The sequence below is a fragment of the Ceratotherium simum genome, chromosome 23 (genome assembly GCF_057802395.1).
Source record: "Ceratotherium simum simum isolate JZ-2026a chromosome 23, ASM5780239v1, whole genome shotgun sequence".
NCBI lineage: Eukaryota > Metazoa > Chordata > Mammalia > Perissodactyla > Rhinocerotidae > Ceratotherium > Ceratotherium simum.
The window spans coordinates 39,297,693-39,314,759 of NC_141922.1; the positions used below are offsets into that span (position 1 = coordinate 39,297,693).

At 33.6% G+C, this 17,067-nt stretch overlaps 1 protein-coding gene across 8 annotated transcripts in view; it reads right to left on the reverse strand.

Moving 5' to 3' along the window:
- VPS13B (vacuolar protein sorting 13 homolog B) overlaps positions 1 to 17,067 on the reverse strand; it is a 741,189-nt gene that overhangs the window by 345,585 nt on the left and 378,537 nt on the right. For all 8 annotated transcript variants that reach the window (XM_087447588.1, XM_087447586.1, XM_087447584.1 and 5 more), the window contains one exon: positions 9,696 to 9,899. In XM_087447588.1, the coding sequence (XP_087303714.1) occupies positions 9,696 to 9,899 (204 nt within the window). The remainder of the gene's footprint in view (positions 1 to 9,695; positions 9,900 to 17,067) is intronic.

Here is a 17,067-nt window from a genome sequence, read left to right on the forward strand (position 1 = left end):
TGGCCTGCTTCAGAGCTCAGGGATGATCATAGTTTTGGCCACATTGCTACTCTCCCTTATCAAAATAACTCCAGCGTTCTTGTTCAATCACAAAACTTCCCAAAGGGCTAAACACTTCCACCACTGTTTGTACTTAAGTCAACAGTAACAAGTGGCCTGCTGTGGTTTCCACTACCTTTGCTCTCACTATTTCAATGCAAGGGTGGGAAAAATGATTAACTGTTTTTAAGCTTAGCACTTAAGCCTCTCACTCATACTTCCCCATCTACCACCACCCAGATTGATATTCAGAAAACTAAGAGCTATATTCACTGAAAAGTATGGTGCTCCCTATCAACATGCCAACATGAAAGGAATTACTCATAGTTTAAAGTATAAATCATCCAAGGATCATATAAACAAATACTTCTCTTCACTTAACACAAACAATTGTTCAGAGGGTGCTTTTTAAAACTAGATTCATTTATAGTAAATTCTTTACAGTTGAAACAATTTAAAATTAATAGTTTTGACCCAACTCAGCAAGAAAACAATACTTTAAATCACAAATGTTTTAAATTTCTTATGAACTTTTTTGAAGGCTAATATTAATTAAAAATTTAAAAAATTCAAAACTGCAATTTCAAAGTGGTCCCCAGATACATACTCGATATAAAAACACACAACAAATGTAAGGTGACCTGATATTAATAGGATATATTTACACAATAAAAACATTTGAATTTTAAAAACAAAATCCAGTAAGCCAATAATTGAGAAACTAAAGAAATTTTATGCTATGACTATCTTGAAATAGGAGAAGCAGTACAAAAAAAATATTTTGTTGACTGGTATGTGAAGGCAAAACAAGAACCTTCATTTCTCTAACCTACTTGATGTATTATCTTTGTTTTTTCAACTGCTATTCACTTGATTAAATGATAATCTAAATGCCAAGATTTCCACATTTTGAATAAAAGTTTCTCTCTAAATGTTAAAGATAAAACCATTTAAAGATAAATATTAAAGGAAATAAGTCTATTTTCAGGAGGAGATTTAAAATTATTATGAGACATTCTTAAAAAAGCAATTGAGTAAAAAATTCAAAGTAAATTTACTTTCTACAGGGTTGTTTGGAATAATAGTTTGAGGTAGATTACTGCTTAGGTTAACTGCACTTTGAATAACTGAAAAACTGACAATAGTTTTGCTATAGCAGTTGATGCCAAACAACTTCTCAGTCCAATATTCACTTTTTATATTGAGACATAACTGACATATAACATTACATTAGTTTCAGATGTACAATATAGTGATTCATCATTTGTATATATTGTAAAATGATCACCACAATAAGTCTAGTTAACGCCCATCACCTCACACAGTTACAGAGTATTTTTTCTTGTGATGAGAACTTTTAAGATCTCTCTTAGCAACTTTCAATATACAATACAGTATTATTAACTACAGTCATCATGCTGTACAGTACATCCCTAGGACTTTTTTATTTTATAACTGAAAGTTTGTACGTTTTGACCACTTTCACTCATTTTACCCACCCCTCCTTCCCCTAATATTCACTTACAATTTCACTGAAAATAAATGCATTTTAAACAATTACTGGACTAATAAATGAACCACTTTATGCTGGATTTTTTTGAGAACTAGCATGCCAAAAGCAACTTTAATTTCTGAATTAATAAAAAATTGAAGTCAAATTTTGCCATGAACATAAGCTTCCAAATATTGGAAGTTAATCAATCAACTTTTACTTTAGGTTGAGCTGTAAATCAATATTCTAGCATTCACTCAACATTTTAGATTTTTCTAAAGATTTAAAATCATTTCTTACACCAATAATGCTGTGAATAAGCATGACATTATTAAAGACATTATTCATAATACAAGAATGCTAAAATGAAAAAATGCTAAATGATTTGCCTAAAATCACAACTAAGTTGGAGGGACTTAATTTCCTCAATGCAATATAGCCATCCACAATAACTGTCCTTTCTATATCACCTTTATGGAAACTACTGAAAACCCAGAGGTTCAAAATATCATTTTACATAATTAGAACAGCTTCTAAAAGACTCACAGTTTATGAATTTACCCTGAAAAGGAAGTATGTGAATGTGCATGTATTTGTGTACGTGTGTGTTATGTTTGCTTTAAACAAAGCAAACTTGTTATGAAAACAAATCATCAAAATGTTAGTGCTTTTAAGGTAGTTTTTATCATTGGGCCGTCCTGTAAGCAAAATGACATGAAATTTTTAATGAATATAATTATATAATGCTTCACTTTCCTAAACATCTACGTGAGCACAAACATTTGACAACCTTAACTAGCTGAAATATAGTGGAGTATGTTCTTCAAGTATACAGGTAAAGTCTTATTTATCTTTGGGTCCATGGTAACAACTAGTGCGGCAGAGACAGCATTCTGTATACCAAAATCTTTGCTCCCCCTCCATATAATACAAAATTGTCTCTGGGAAGCAGCAATCCAGTTATGGGCTAAATTTCCCAGCCCACATTTGTATTATGTATATATTCCATGCCCCAACTCAAATATTATAAATTCTTCTAAGGATAAAAGACTGTGTCTTAAAGGCTTACATTTATAAGTATCCAATTTAAGAAATGAGAAAAACAACAGAATAAACCCAAGAAAAAATCAGTATCTCTCTTAGTCTAGGCAGGGAAAAAATGTTAACCTTGAAACACAACTCTTGGGTACATGTAGGTTTGAGGGCTTGATTTCATACTGCTGTAATGTTTCAAAGTACTTTTAGCTATGAAATTAACAGGAAAAGAGCCCCAAGCTAGTGACGATAGCCCCTGGTGTCCCTTAGAGAAGTAAACACATAAAATCCCTTTGGAGAAACAGGCCATCAACCACTATGTAAGAGTCTCACAGATAAAGTCCCACTAATGAAGAACTCCCAATATAAAATTACATAACACATAAAGAAACAATCTACTGTGAGCAAGAGTTAAGAACAGCACAAACAAGAGGATTAGACTCTCAAGAAATTCAGATAACAGATCTGATAGAAAATATAAAATAATTATGTTTAAAACAATTAAAGACATAAAAACAAACCAAAAAAATAAACTCATATACATAGTTTATGTATTTCCATCAAAATATATTTGTAGTGACAATAAACATATACATCTCTATATCCTGCACCATAACAAATCAGATTTAATTTAATCATAATATGAGTTGATACTCCCAAATCATTTAACATCTATATATTCAAGAACAGTATGTTTAAAATCTACTCTGTACCAAGCACTGTATTGGCTGCTTAAATTAGAGCTATCCTTTGATAACAAGGATAATAGGTGAGGGATGGTGGTGGAAAGTTTATATTCCACATCCAGTACGGCACTGAAACAATATAATCATTATCTGACACCTTTACTTCTGAGCCAATGGAAGCCTCTCAGTCTAAAGCATTTTACTTCTAACCTATCATGTTAGATTCAACACTTTTTTCCAATGAAAAGCCAACAGTATAAAAAGTACAACTAATATGGAAATAGAAAAAACAACAAGGAGTCAACTTTTCATCTTTTGCTATTTGTACAAAATTTATTAGAGCTGAAACAGTGCTAGAAATCTTCCTTCACACAAAACTATCGTCAAGAGAGAAAATTATGTCCAACTTAAAAATACTGCCTAATATTTTAAAAATTAAGCAGCATATTTACTCAACATAGTACTGGAAGTCCTAGCCAGAGAAATTAGGCAAGAAAAAAATAACAGGTATTCACATTGGAAAAGAAGTAAAATATTTCTGTTCACAGAGGATGAGATTTATATGTAGGAAACCCTGAATATTCCACAACAAAACTGTTTGAACTAATAAATGAATTCAGCAAAGTTGCAGGATACAAAACCACACGCAAAAATCAGTTGTGTTTCTATACACTAACATTGAACAATATGAAAAGGAAATTAATAAAACAATTCTATTTACAATAGCTTCAAAGAGAATGAAATACTTAAGAATAAACTTTACAAGGAAGTGAAAGACTTGTACACTGAAAACTACAAAATATTGCTAAAAGAAATTACAGAACACATAAATAGATAGGAAGAGGTCCAGTGTTCATGGATCAGAAGACTTAATACTAAGATGGGGAATTATTGTTTAATGAGTACAGAATTTCAGTTGGGAAAGATGAAAAAGTTTTGGAGATGGATGATGGTGACGGTTGCACAACAACATGTGAATATACTTAACACAACAGAATGGTACACTTAAAAATGGTTATGTTGTGTATATTTTACAATAAAAAAAATTGACATAAAAAGTTAATTGAAACAAAATCATAACTGTACCGTAACAAAAATATATTATATTTATTTAACATCTATAATAAATATGTTAATTAGTTTTATTTGATATAGATTGTGCCACTGGAGTGGGTTTCAAATCTTTATTTTACCATTAAGTATTATTTTATCAGTGAGTAGTATAAAATTCACTTTCTAGGAATACAGCAGTAACAGTGTTGGAGCTGGGAACAAGATCAAGGTGCTTGCCTGTATTGCCTTTACATTAATTACATTAGTGTCCTTTGTCCATCCAGTCCTTAGCATTCTTTATCCCTCTTTTCTAATAATCATCTAAGTTAAAACTTCTTCCATATCCAAATAACACCTAAACTAAGACCCTTCAATTTGGATGAGATATGTGTTATACCCAAGTACCTTTTCAGTTAGGATTACCTTGTTGATTATCACGGGAATATATAGTGACTGTAAGAATTTTCACATGAAATGTATACTTTTCCAAAGAAATAAAACAAGAAGAAACACTTCACATCTCATTTTATGAAGACAGTATAATCTTGATGTCAAAATATGACAAAGATATGAGAAAGAAAAGTTAAAGGCCAGTATCACTCATGACTAAATAAAATATTAGCAAACACAATCCAGCAAGATATAAAATGGAAAATATATCACAACCAAGTTGGGTTTGTTCCAGAAATGCAAGATCAGCTTAATATTTGAAAAATCAATCAATGTAAATAGCCACAGTAAAAGAATAAAAGAGAAAAACAAACACATAATCATCTCAATTGAATAAAAAGTATCAAATACTGAAGAATACATCTATTACAAAAGGGGCAAGACTTGTAAAAAGAAAACTAAAATGTTATTGAAATTAAAAGACACACAAATAAACAGAAGCATATACCATGTTCATAGGGTGTATGGGCAAATTGTTACATACTTAGTTAATATTTGTATAACATATTGAGATGGATATTAACATTATCCCCATTTTTACAAACGATGAAGCTATGGCACAGAAGTTAAATAATGTGATCATAAGTTGTAGAGATAAAAACTCAAGTTGTCTGATCTCAAAGTCTCTTCCATAGATTCTGTTAACTTAGAATCACGCTAAGATAAGTTGGCCCAGTCCCTATTTTGTGCAACACTAATTTCAATTCACTTGTTTCAATTTTCTAATACATAAAATGAGGATGCTGGTCTAAGTGATCTCTCCAACAATTCCCTTCAATAATATAGCTGTAAGTTGATGAAATCAAGAGAAACATCTTTGCTCATTTGCCAAACTCTGCAAAATTATTATACCAAAGTCAGAGGAAGGTGATTCTTAGGGCTGATAAAAGAGAGAGTGTACGACAAGGAGTTTGGAAGTAGCAGACACAATTTAGCTATTTTTTCCCAGGAGAAAAAAAATATACCTTAGAGAAAATAAATTACTAACGTTTTATTTTTCCGTTTGCAAGATTACTATGGAAACCCAACATACTACTCTAATTTTCCCTTTTTTCCCTTTGGTACCCACATTCTCTGCCAAAACTTTGAAATATGCTTGAACACATTTGGGGATAATATTAAATGTCACTATGATTCTAGACCATCCATGCTAGTAGTAAGCAAATCACACTAAAATGACAAAAATGTGCTCTTCTGAGTCAGAAAATCAGTACTGAATAAATTATCCTTAAAGATTCTGGATTCACTTTCTTCCCCCTACCTTCTAGTTTTTATACCAAATAACCTCAGTTATCAACAGATTTCAACAGTTAAAGAAAAATTAAAATAGCATTTCTGGTATTACATTAATTTTGAAATGATTTGTCAGGCACAAGTCATATTAGATGCATATAATTTCTTCAGGGCAAAATTAATTCATTAAAAGTTACTCAACCCCTGTACACCAATGTTCATAGCAGCATTATTCATTATAGCCTAAAGGTAGAAACCCAGATCCATCAACAGGTCATTGGGTAAACAAAATATGCTATATACATATAACAGAATATTACTCAGACATAGAAAGGAATGAAATTCTGATACATGCTACTACATGAATGAAACTTAAAAACATTACACTAAAGGAAATAAGCCAGACACAAAAAGGACAAATATGCTATCATTCCTCTTACATAAGGTACCCAGAGCAGGCAAATTCACAGGGACAGAAAGTATGATAAAGGTTCCCAAGGACAGTGATGAGAGAATGGAAGGATGGGGAGTCACTGTTTAATGGGTACAGAGTTTTGGTTTGAAATGATGAAAAAATTCTGGAAGTGGATAGTGGTCATAGTTGCACAACACTGTAAATATACTTAATGTCACTGAATTGCACATTTAAAAATGGCTAAAATGGTAAATTTATGTTACTTATATTTTACCACAAAAAAAAAAATCACCAAAAAAAGTTAATTGATGGTATTGAAAACCTAACATAATATGTACAAGGCAGAGTGAGAAAAACAAAGATTGGTTCAACAGTCAAAAGACTGGTTCTTAATACTCAATGATGTTAAAGAAATTATAATTCAAGTAACATGGCAGACTAAGGTGAAATGAACATTTTCCTTTTCCACTACAAAAGCATAGAAATTCTGGATAAAATACAATAAGAATTTGTTTTAATACATTAAAGTGCTGTATGTCTTTTCTTTGTCCTTCTTGATCTACTTTCTATCCTTTAACACCCTCTGTGCTTGAGAGGCTAACCAATATGAACGACATGTATAAAAATTCTTGTCCTCTGGTGTCTGGTTGATTTCAGCTAATGAAGAACACTGGCAGGAGACAGGAAGGAGGGAGGAGAATGAAGTCAGGGTATTTATTCCCTCTTCTGATAACCTTTCCCTCCCCACCTTTAAGCCTATTGGTAGCAACAACATCCCACTGTTACCAGTTCCAGGTACTGTACTATCTCCTGTGGTTTTCCTTTTCAGTCACCACCTTTGTCCTTTTATTAAACTCTCCTAAAACTGCCCAATTTGAGAATGCCATCTTTTCCCGACTAGTAGAATAGCTAAACTTAAATAAAGGCAAATCTCGACGTGTCAGAAATGAAGAGAAAATACAGTCAGGGTAACGAGTGGGAACTGAGTCCATGGTGGCAAATGTCAATGTCAAACTCAGGTAAGGGTTTAGGGGTTGAGCAATGACATTTTTAACACTCCTTCTGGGACTTGAGACAAGGCTAAGAGCCTGAGTTAAAGAACCCTTTATAAGGCCTAGGGCCAAAAAGAGTTGCTTCTTCAGCAAAGAGACAATCCACATGAGGCTTCACCAGACTGAAGAATGTCATGGATGTCTTCCATATAGGGGACCAAAGCAGGGAGGGAACCAGAAAGAAAAACACCAACCTCTCTCTCCTCTCACACTCTAATCTCCTGCTTTTATCATCTACTGACTGAAACCAAGTGGATTAGAAATAGCTAAAGGGCGATTTTGTAAAATGGAATAAAAAAAGGGAACTGAGGAAATGACCTACAAAGAAAACACAAAGAGCTAATGAGAGAGGAAAAAAAGAGGGGAAAAACAGAAAACAAAGCAAAAAGAAAAAGTAGTTCAAAGACATGGAGAGAGAAAATGAGACAGGGACAACACTAGGATTTACTCAGAACTGAGTAGCTGAGTAGTCAGCCATATGTCCCATAGGATTTCACAAAGTCCCATAGGATTTCACAAAGTGTATTCTGTGCAATATTGATATGAAGGCTATGAAAAAAGGGTCTTTGGTTAAATAAGTTTGGAAACTACTGCATTCAATAAAGTTAAACAGGTTTCTTTACAGCAGGAGATTTTGTATTCTAACAACATTAGGAATCCCCAAGAAAGAATTCACTGCTTTTACCCTAGAAGGGATATGCCCCATTGACTTCATAAAGGCACATTTCTAGATTCCCCACCTTTGCCATTTAGGCGGAAAAAAAAAGTAACCCCATTACTTAAGTCATTGTGTTTCTTAAGATTTGGAATGAGCAGGGATAGAAAAGTTGCTTGTACAGGGGTCAAAGAGATCTACTAAAACATGTGTAAACCTATGAGCAAGTAAAAAAAAAATTGGCCTTTTAACTGAGTTTATTTGCCTTCACTGATTTGTAAGAAAAAAAATTAACATCCTCTTTACTTGATTCTTTCTCCCATTCTGTCTTTTGCCAATAGCTTTGTTGCCAGAGGAAATTACGTCTTCATGCAAAAACAAAAATTTAACTTCTACCTCCATCTATTATAGTAGTTATCAGAGGTGAAAGTTCAGCCCCCCAGGGGTGTTTTGGAATTGTATTAGCCTGTTTTTGGTCGACTCAATAATTGGGTGTCACTACCAGCATTTAAGAGTTAGGAGTTAGGGAGTCAATAGGTCCTATGATGAATATGACAGTCTTGAAAAATGAAGATTATCTCACTAACATTCACACAGGTGAAAATCCTGTTTAAAAATATTTGGGCATAAAACTGAATTAGGTTTTAAGTCTAAACACAAGTTTTTTGGCATTTCTGCATCGTTTTATTATACAGTAAGTGTTCCAGAAATGCAAGTACTGAAATAAAAGGAAGACTGAACTTTGTTCTGTTTGAAACTTTACCGAGAGTTTGCCACTATTTCAGAAAATCACACCACCAACAACAATACCACTGTGATATTTAATATAGACCAGCACCAAGTCTATTTGTATCAGTCACATTCACAGTAATTATATTTACCTGACTACTTCATTATGTCTTCTAATGTGGTCATGCCTGAGCATTATATATTGAAATATATATTATTGTACCTTAAATTACTTTCCTTTTATCCTTTATATTTTATTTAAGATATTATATATCTTTGAAATTATATGTATATGTAGGTTATATTATTTTTATTTTCATTTCAGAATAGTAAAGGGGGCATTATAAAATACTTGTTATAAAAAAGGGGCACTGTCATATTGGGTGATGTTCGGGTGTTAAAAATGAAAAGAAAAGCTTTTATGATCAGAAAGAAGGAGAAGAAGGCTATGAGTCTGACAGGATTGAAAACGACTAATCTACAGATAACAATAACACCCTGGTTCAAAAAAGAGGCAGAGGCAAAGAGGGTAGGGGAAGGAGGAGCATAAGCCTCTTTTTCACTCAGCTTCTGAGTTTCCATACTTCTGAGGAAACATACCTTTATTGTGGCTCTGTTTTTACTATTTCATAGAACCCCACTGTCCTGAACTACCCCACTACCAACTGAAAGTGATTAAAATACTTGGAAATAAAGGTAACAGTCATACACAGCCACTGCTACCACAGTTCCTCATGAGCCTCTGAACCTGCCAGCTTCCAAAGAGGTAAGGTCATCTTCGTTTTCAATCCTGGTGCAGAACTCTGTAGTATATATCACCCTTCATTTGGTAACAGATTTTTTCAGAAACACTTACCTCAGTAGTAGTTCCAACGTCAGCAGATGGGCTGCATGTGCTGGTATCTGGAGGAGCTGTGCCTACACTGCTTCTGACTGGAGAACTGGGAATAGGCCCTGCCATGGTCTCTGGATAGGCTGAAGAAGGACTGAGATTACCTCTCTTCTGAATCTTATTCCAGACCTTATTCATGATATCAGTTAGCTCATATAAGAGCTGCACCTGAGTAGAAGGAAAAAAAAGGGAAAACAAGTTTTTCAACTTGTAGTCACAACTGACTAAAATACTAAATGTGAGAAAATTAAAACAAGTTCAGGCAAACAAAAATATACGAAACAAAAATCTATCAATGTATCAGTGACCATGATATTACATCATGATCTATAATGTATGATACATAATTATTATATATTACATATATACTATAATTATTACATATATGATCATGAATATTTTATCATGACACTATGATTCTGATGAGATATACAGAGAAAAAGAATTCTTATAACAAATTTACTGTTTTAAGCATTTTATCATTTGAATTTGAAATAGATATAATGAATTTATTCACACTTGAAATTTGTCACCTATTTACACTGTGATATTTCATCAGCAATTTAGCATTTTTGTGGGAAAATAACACTAATATGATAATAATGCTAATATAACAGCTTATTATGGGACAGCAGATTTCTTTTAATACATGAATAATAAAATAAACACAAAGAAATGCCTCTTAAACAGAGGTCAGGATCAAAATTAGAAATCAAATATATCCTAGTAAATATGATTATTTAGTGATATATGAAATAATTACCATTCTTATTTCTGAATGATTTATACATTTAAATTCTATTTTTCTGAGGAATAAATGTCAAACTGGATTTCCTGCCCAGCAAAATAATGTGAAAAAGAAGGATATAACATAGAATAGTAAAAGCAAAATGTTATATATGAGACTTTTCTATAGATAAAGAACATAAACTATCCAACCTACTATTCCCCTCGGATTTGTCATTCCAATATTCAGAGAAAAAACCATTTAACTTGCACATTGTTTGACTAAGTTCTAAGATATTTACACAAGATTTCATAAATAAGCATTAATCATGGAATTTGTATGACAACATATTGCCATATACTGTATAAAACAAGCCCAGGGAAAAAAAATGCAAACATAATATATAAGCAAATCCACAGCTGGATACCATATTCTGCTTGCCATTAAAAAAAAAAAAGTGAAATTCTCATATTTATAAGAAGTTTCAGCCCCAGGACACATCCAGATGATAAAACTGGCTTCTTATGTGGGCAGAACAGATGCATAAAAACACTGTTGTCAATCCGTATTTGATAGAAAACAGTACTTGGGTTATAGTTTTCTCCTGCTTTCTATGTGATGAAGTCTCAAATCTCAGGGCATAGCTCTTTTGGTTAAAAAAAAAAAAAAATCTAATGGCTAGAAATCTTAAAAAAAACCTCTTAGAAAAATTTTAGTTCAAATTCTTTTGTCCTTCATAATCATGAATAAGTTCTCTCTAAAAAGAAGTAATTTTATTGCAAGCCAAATTTTTAAAAACGATCATTTTACTCTTTCTTAAACAACTAGAACTGACAAATAAAGGAAAGCACAAACCAAAGAAAACAGTTCTAAATACTTCTAAGAGCATAAGGTTTATTTACTTAAGAGAATTGATGATGCTTTTATTGTCACTACTTCTAATCTTCAATTGTTACCATTGACTAATTGCTTATGAATATCACCAAGCACATGTATTTAACATGCCAAGCAAACACTGACATAAACTTTAAATGTATTTTTATTTTCAAAGCAGAAAGTTGCTATCATAGAATGCAGATTTCTCAAATTCAGAGGTTTAAAAAAAAAAGGAAAAAAATTTGAAGATAAATGTTCAACTCTTGTCCTTCAAGCTGTACTAAAAACTATGCCAATTAAAACCACAGTGAGCTACCACTACAGATCTAATAAAATGTCTAAAATTAAAAAGCCTAACCATACCAAGTGTACTGGCGAGGACGCAGAGCAACTGAAACTCTCATTTACTCCTGATTTGTAGTTAGTGCTGTTGGGTTGATTTTGACTCCTAGCGACTCTCTGTACAGCAGTGTGGAACTCTGCCCAGTGTTTTTATGCCACCCTATCAGTTTCCGCCACTGTATCAGACAATGCTCCACGGCTATTCATAGGGTTTCTACGGCTAATTTTTTCAGAAATGAGTGGCCAGGTCCTTTTTCCTAGTCTGGAAGCTCTGCTGAAACCTGTCCACCATGGGTGACTCTGCTGGTATTGAAATACCGGTAGCACAGCTTTCAGCATCATAGCAACATATAGTATGACAACCGACAGTTACTGCTGATGGAATGCAAAATTTAGAATACAGTTTGGCAGTTTCTGAAAAAGACATAAACCTACCATATGATCCAGTCATTTCACTCCTAAGTATTTCCCCAGGAAAATGAAAATCTATGTCTACACAAAGACCTGTATACACATATTCATAGCAGTTTTATTTGTAATCATCGAAAATTAAAAATACATCTCAAACGTTCATCAGTAAGTAGACGACCAATTTACAGTATATACATACAACAGAATGATACTTAATATAAGGAAATAAACTATGGATTCAAGAAAAAACAAAGATTAATCTATAATTACACTGTATAAAAGAAGCTAGACAAAAAAAAGAGAGAGAATATAACTGTATGATTCTATTTATAGAGAATCCTAGCAAACGAAAATTAATCTATAATGACAGAATCAGTGGTTGCCTAGGATGGAAAGGAGGAGTGAAAGGGAGGTTTACAAAGGGGCACAAAGAAACTTTCAAGGATGATGGATTTATGCACTATCTTGATTGTGGGGGATGGTTTCATTTTATGGATGTACATATGCCAAATTTTATCAAATTAGGTAATTTAAACATGTGCAGTTTATTGTATTTAAGTACAATCCAATAAAACTTACAAAAAAACTCTAAAAAGTGAATACCATGTGAGGGAGCTTTATATGGGTTATGCATGAAGGTGTCTAAATATAAATAAGGTCTTGAATATAAAATATTGATAGAATATCAAAAATTAACATTTTAACATTTAGAAATTAATTTCACATAAATTTTCTCATTTAATCTATGACCAATCAGAAAAGAGACTTCATTGGTCTGCAGAAGCTGAGATAAGCCTCAAGGAGATACATTCAGGAAGGAGGGACAGGATTTAGATGGGTGCAAAATGTCATTCCAGTCACAAGAATAGCAACAGCAAAACCCAAGTGCAGGAAATGATCAAGACATGATGTAGGGGCAATGAAAAGTCCTATCCAGTTAGGGAGGAACAACTTGTTTTCCAGGGTATTAGGAGATAGAAGAATAATCATAAAGGTAGACAGGAAGAAGAAAAACCATAGATATACAATGTCCATGGAAACCAAGGAGGAATGGAATTTCAACAAGCAATTACTGATCCGCGTTGAGTAGTGCAAAGAGCTCTAAGTGAATATGAATTGACAAAGGCTATTTCATTTGGCAGGCAGGTTGTTATGAATCATTAAAACTCAGTTTCAAAAGAAAGAGTTTTTGCCAAAACAAAAAACAAAAAACTTTTCATATAGAGCATTATACTTTTCAAGTCTAATTTGGTTTAAAAGATAAACACGAAAATCAACAACTCACAGAAATTAAAAATGAGTGAGTGGTACAAGAATACAAATCCAGTTTTGACTGAACTCAATGCTTGTGTTCTTAATAATGCCAAATTGCATTCCTTGGTGAAAACTGAACAGAACTTATAGCAATAAAAATTAAAAGTAAATGGATAGGAAAGGAACATAAAACCCGCTCTTTCTCTAGTTCCACATACTTTAAAACCCCAAAATGCAAAGATACTTTTATGTTCCTGGGAACTCCTTATAGGAAGACAAAATATATCAATTTATTGGCTGAGGGAAAACTGAAATTTTATTATACTAAAGAGAGACTTCTACAGGCTCATTTAATTTTGGAACAAACACAGTTTTTAAGGTCTGAGAACGGGTCTCAAGGCATTAAAGGGAATTGGCTAACTTTGGTAAAACAGTTAAGATGAAGGGAAGAGTTGATGGAAATGACTTCTAGGAACAAAAACTCTGAATATTCAACCAGGTTAAATATTTATAGCATCTAAGTCCCTTGAATGGCAATGAGTTCTAGGAACTGACATAGTAGTTTAGGTTTCCATAGTTGATACAAAGACCTACAACAATGTCTCACATGACAATGACTTTGTTCTGTGCCTGCCCTAAAGATTGAGCTTGCACTATATTTTAAAGTATGTAAACTACCTGAGGGCTCTGTATCTGAGCAACAATGAACCAAATTAATTAATGTACAAGGGTAAACACTTCTGATGTCACTCTAATGGAAAAACAGAAGAATGGTATTTAAGTAGGAATTATTTCCCTAAAATGGAATCAAGAAGCTTAAACACTGGCTACAATCAAAAGTCCACAAAGCTTCTGATAATATATGCAAAATTGAGTGGGTAGATACATTGCCCTGGGGAAAAGGTTCATAGCTTTTATCAGATTCTCAAAGAAGTCCATGATTCAAAAAAGGACAAGATGTATTGTCTCTCCAAAAACACAAAAAACAAAACAAAAAAAACAGATGGGTTAGGGAGCAACCACTCACAAGAAAGAGGTTTATTTTGAGTCATTAATCTTAAAACACAAACTGAAAATAGTTAAAGAAATTTTAGGATCCTATAGACATGTGGAAGTTTGTATTTAGAGGCCCACAATACTCTTTTTTATAAGGTAGGACACCCAAAAAATAAAAAGAGACATATAGATATATTTCACTAAGAAAGAGGAAAGATTTTGTCAAAAGATGCCATAAAGTTAAAAGGCAAATAACTGCATTACAGATAGTTTGTATTCATAGAGTATAAGGGAAGCTCTTCAAATTGCTAGGAAATTTAATAGAAAATTGGGCAGATATGACTTATCAATTCATAAAAGAGCAAATTCACTGGCCAATAAACATTCTAAAACTGCTCAACCTTATTAGTAATTAGGAAAATACAAATTAATGTAAACAATATGAATTGTCAATTCACAAAAGAGCAAACTCAACGGCCAATAATTTGAAACAATGCTCAAACATCTGATTTCATTTCCATAAGCATGAATGACTTCCTTTAGGATTTCTTTTTTTTGTGTGTGTGTGTATGTGTGACGAAGATCAGCCCTGAGCTAACATCCATGCTAATCCTCCTCTTTTTGCTGAGGAAGACCAGCTCTGAGCTAACATCTATTGCCAATCCTCCTCCTTTTTTTTCCCCCAAAGCCCCAGTAGATAGTTGTATGTCATAGTTGCACACCCTTCTGGTTGCTGTATGTGGGACGCGGCCTCGGCATGGCCGGAGAAGCAGTGGTCAGTGCGCGCCCGGGGTTCCAAACCGGGGCCGCCAGCAGCAGAGCATGCGCACTTAACCGCTAAGCCACGGAGCCGGCCCCCTTTAGGATTTCTTGAGTGCAGTTCTACTGGTGATAGATTCTACTACGTAGAATGTAAAAATGTCTTGATTTAGTCTTCGTTCATAGATGCTGCTTTTTTTTAAATTTAGAATTCTGGGTTGAGAGACTTTTTGTTTTCACAATTTAAAGATGCCGCTCTTCTGAATTCTATAGTTTCTGATGAGAAGTAAGCTAATAATCAAATCTTGCTTCTCTTGTATGTAATGTGTCATTTTTCTCATGATACTTTCAAGATTTGCTCTTTATCTGGCTTTCAACAGTTGGATCATGACGTGTGTAGGCACGGCCTTCTTCGTGCATTTATCTTATTCATCTTTGTTTCCCTCATCTCTGGCTGATAAGTAGTATGCGATAAATATTTGGTGAATTCACTTGGGGAAAAAAAATCAAGTTATTCTTTGTTATTTTAACAGAATCCAGAGGGAGTCTGGAAGCATAACCTAAAGCAACCACTCACGTTTATTTGGAGTCTCATGTTTTATCTTTAAAATTTAGGTTAATCTGGCATGCAAGGATATTAACTCCTTACCAAATCTTTGAGTACATATTGATTCTTCAAAGTACCACATTGTTCTGTGGCTTCCTATCCCTTCAGGGATACCACCACATTCTACCAGGGATATTCATATCAATTTACAAAGAGGGTCTCATATTTTACATGACAGCCCATCCAAACTAACAAAATGACATTCATATTACATTTCAGAGCTTACAAAGTATTTTTCTAAATATCTCACTTAAACTTCCCAACAACTTTGTGGTCAACTTTGGTTATAGCAACTGATAATAATTTAACAGAAGTTGGTTTATGAGGATTTATCAAGAAGATAAAGTAGAATTAAGTGAACAGGAGAGAACTATTACATTTTGGTGAAAAGGGATTCTCAAGGCACGAGATTCACTCAGCCTTGGTTTAATTCTCAAAAAAACGTCCTTAGTATACGGGGAGCAGAAGCAGTGAGGCCCTGGGAGCTAAGTGATGAAGGAAAGGCCAAAACGAGAGAGCAGACATAAGAAGAAAATACCAGGCTAAACATAAGCTCTTTGCTTGTGATGACTTTGCTTAGGACTGGTTTATATTTAAACAACAACAAAACCTGAGCTTAGTTTCAAACAAGCTAGATATTGGAAGAAGATATCCCAGAGCTCTAGTTCTGAGCCACAGTCTTAGACTTAATACAATTCATAGAAATCACAATACTACTGAGTATCTCAAAATAAAAGAAAAATTGTTTTTAAAAATTAATAATAATTGAGTCCCAGGCTAAAACAATAACGGTAACAGAATTTATTTTCAGCTGGGATAGCTACGGATAACCAGAACATGTGGAGTAGGACAATCCTCCCAAGGCTATAATGATCTTTCATAAGTCCCTAAAATATAAGGTCTCTGGTAGACAACTCCAAGAAGCAGTTAGCTGTCTGTCATATAGGGATTGCACTACCACTAAATATAAACCATGAATAAAACATTTTTTCCCTTATCTTCAAAAGTTTCTTCATATCCCTTTATTATCTGTCCTTCCTATCAGTCCCTAATCCTTCCCTCTCCTTGCCCTGCCTCCAGGAAACCAGGAAACAGCTTTCTGTCACAATGTAGTTGTTTGCATATTCTAGCATTTTGTATAAATAGAATTATATAGTAAGTACTTTTTTTTGTCTGGGTTTCTCATATATAATTTTATTTATTTATTTTTTCCCCCAAAGCCCCAGCAGACAGTTGTAGGTCATAGCTGCACATCCTTCTAGTTGCTGTATGTGGGACGCGGCCTCAGCATGGCCAGAGAGGCAGTGCGTTGGTGCGCGCCCGGGATCGAACCCGGGCCGCCAGTAGCGGAGCGCACGCACTTA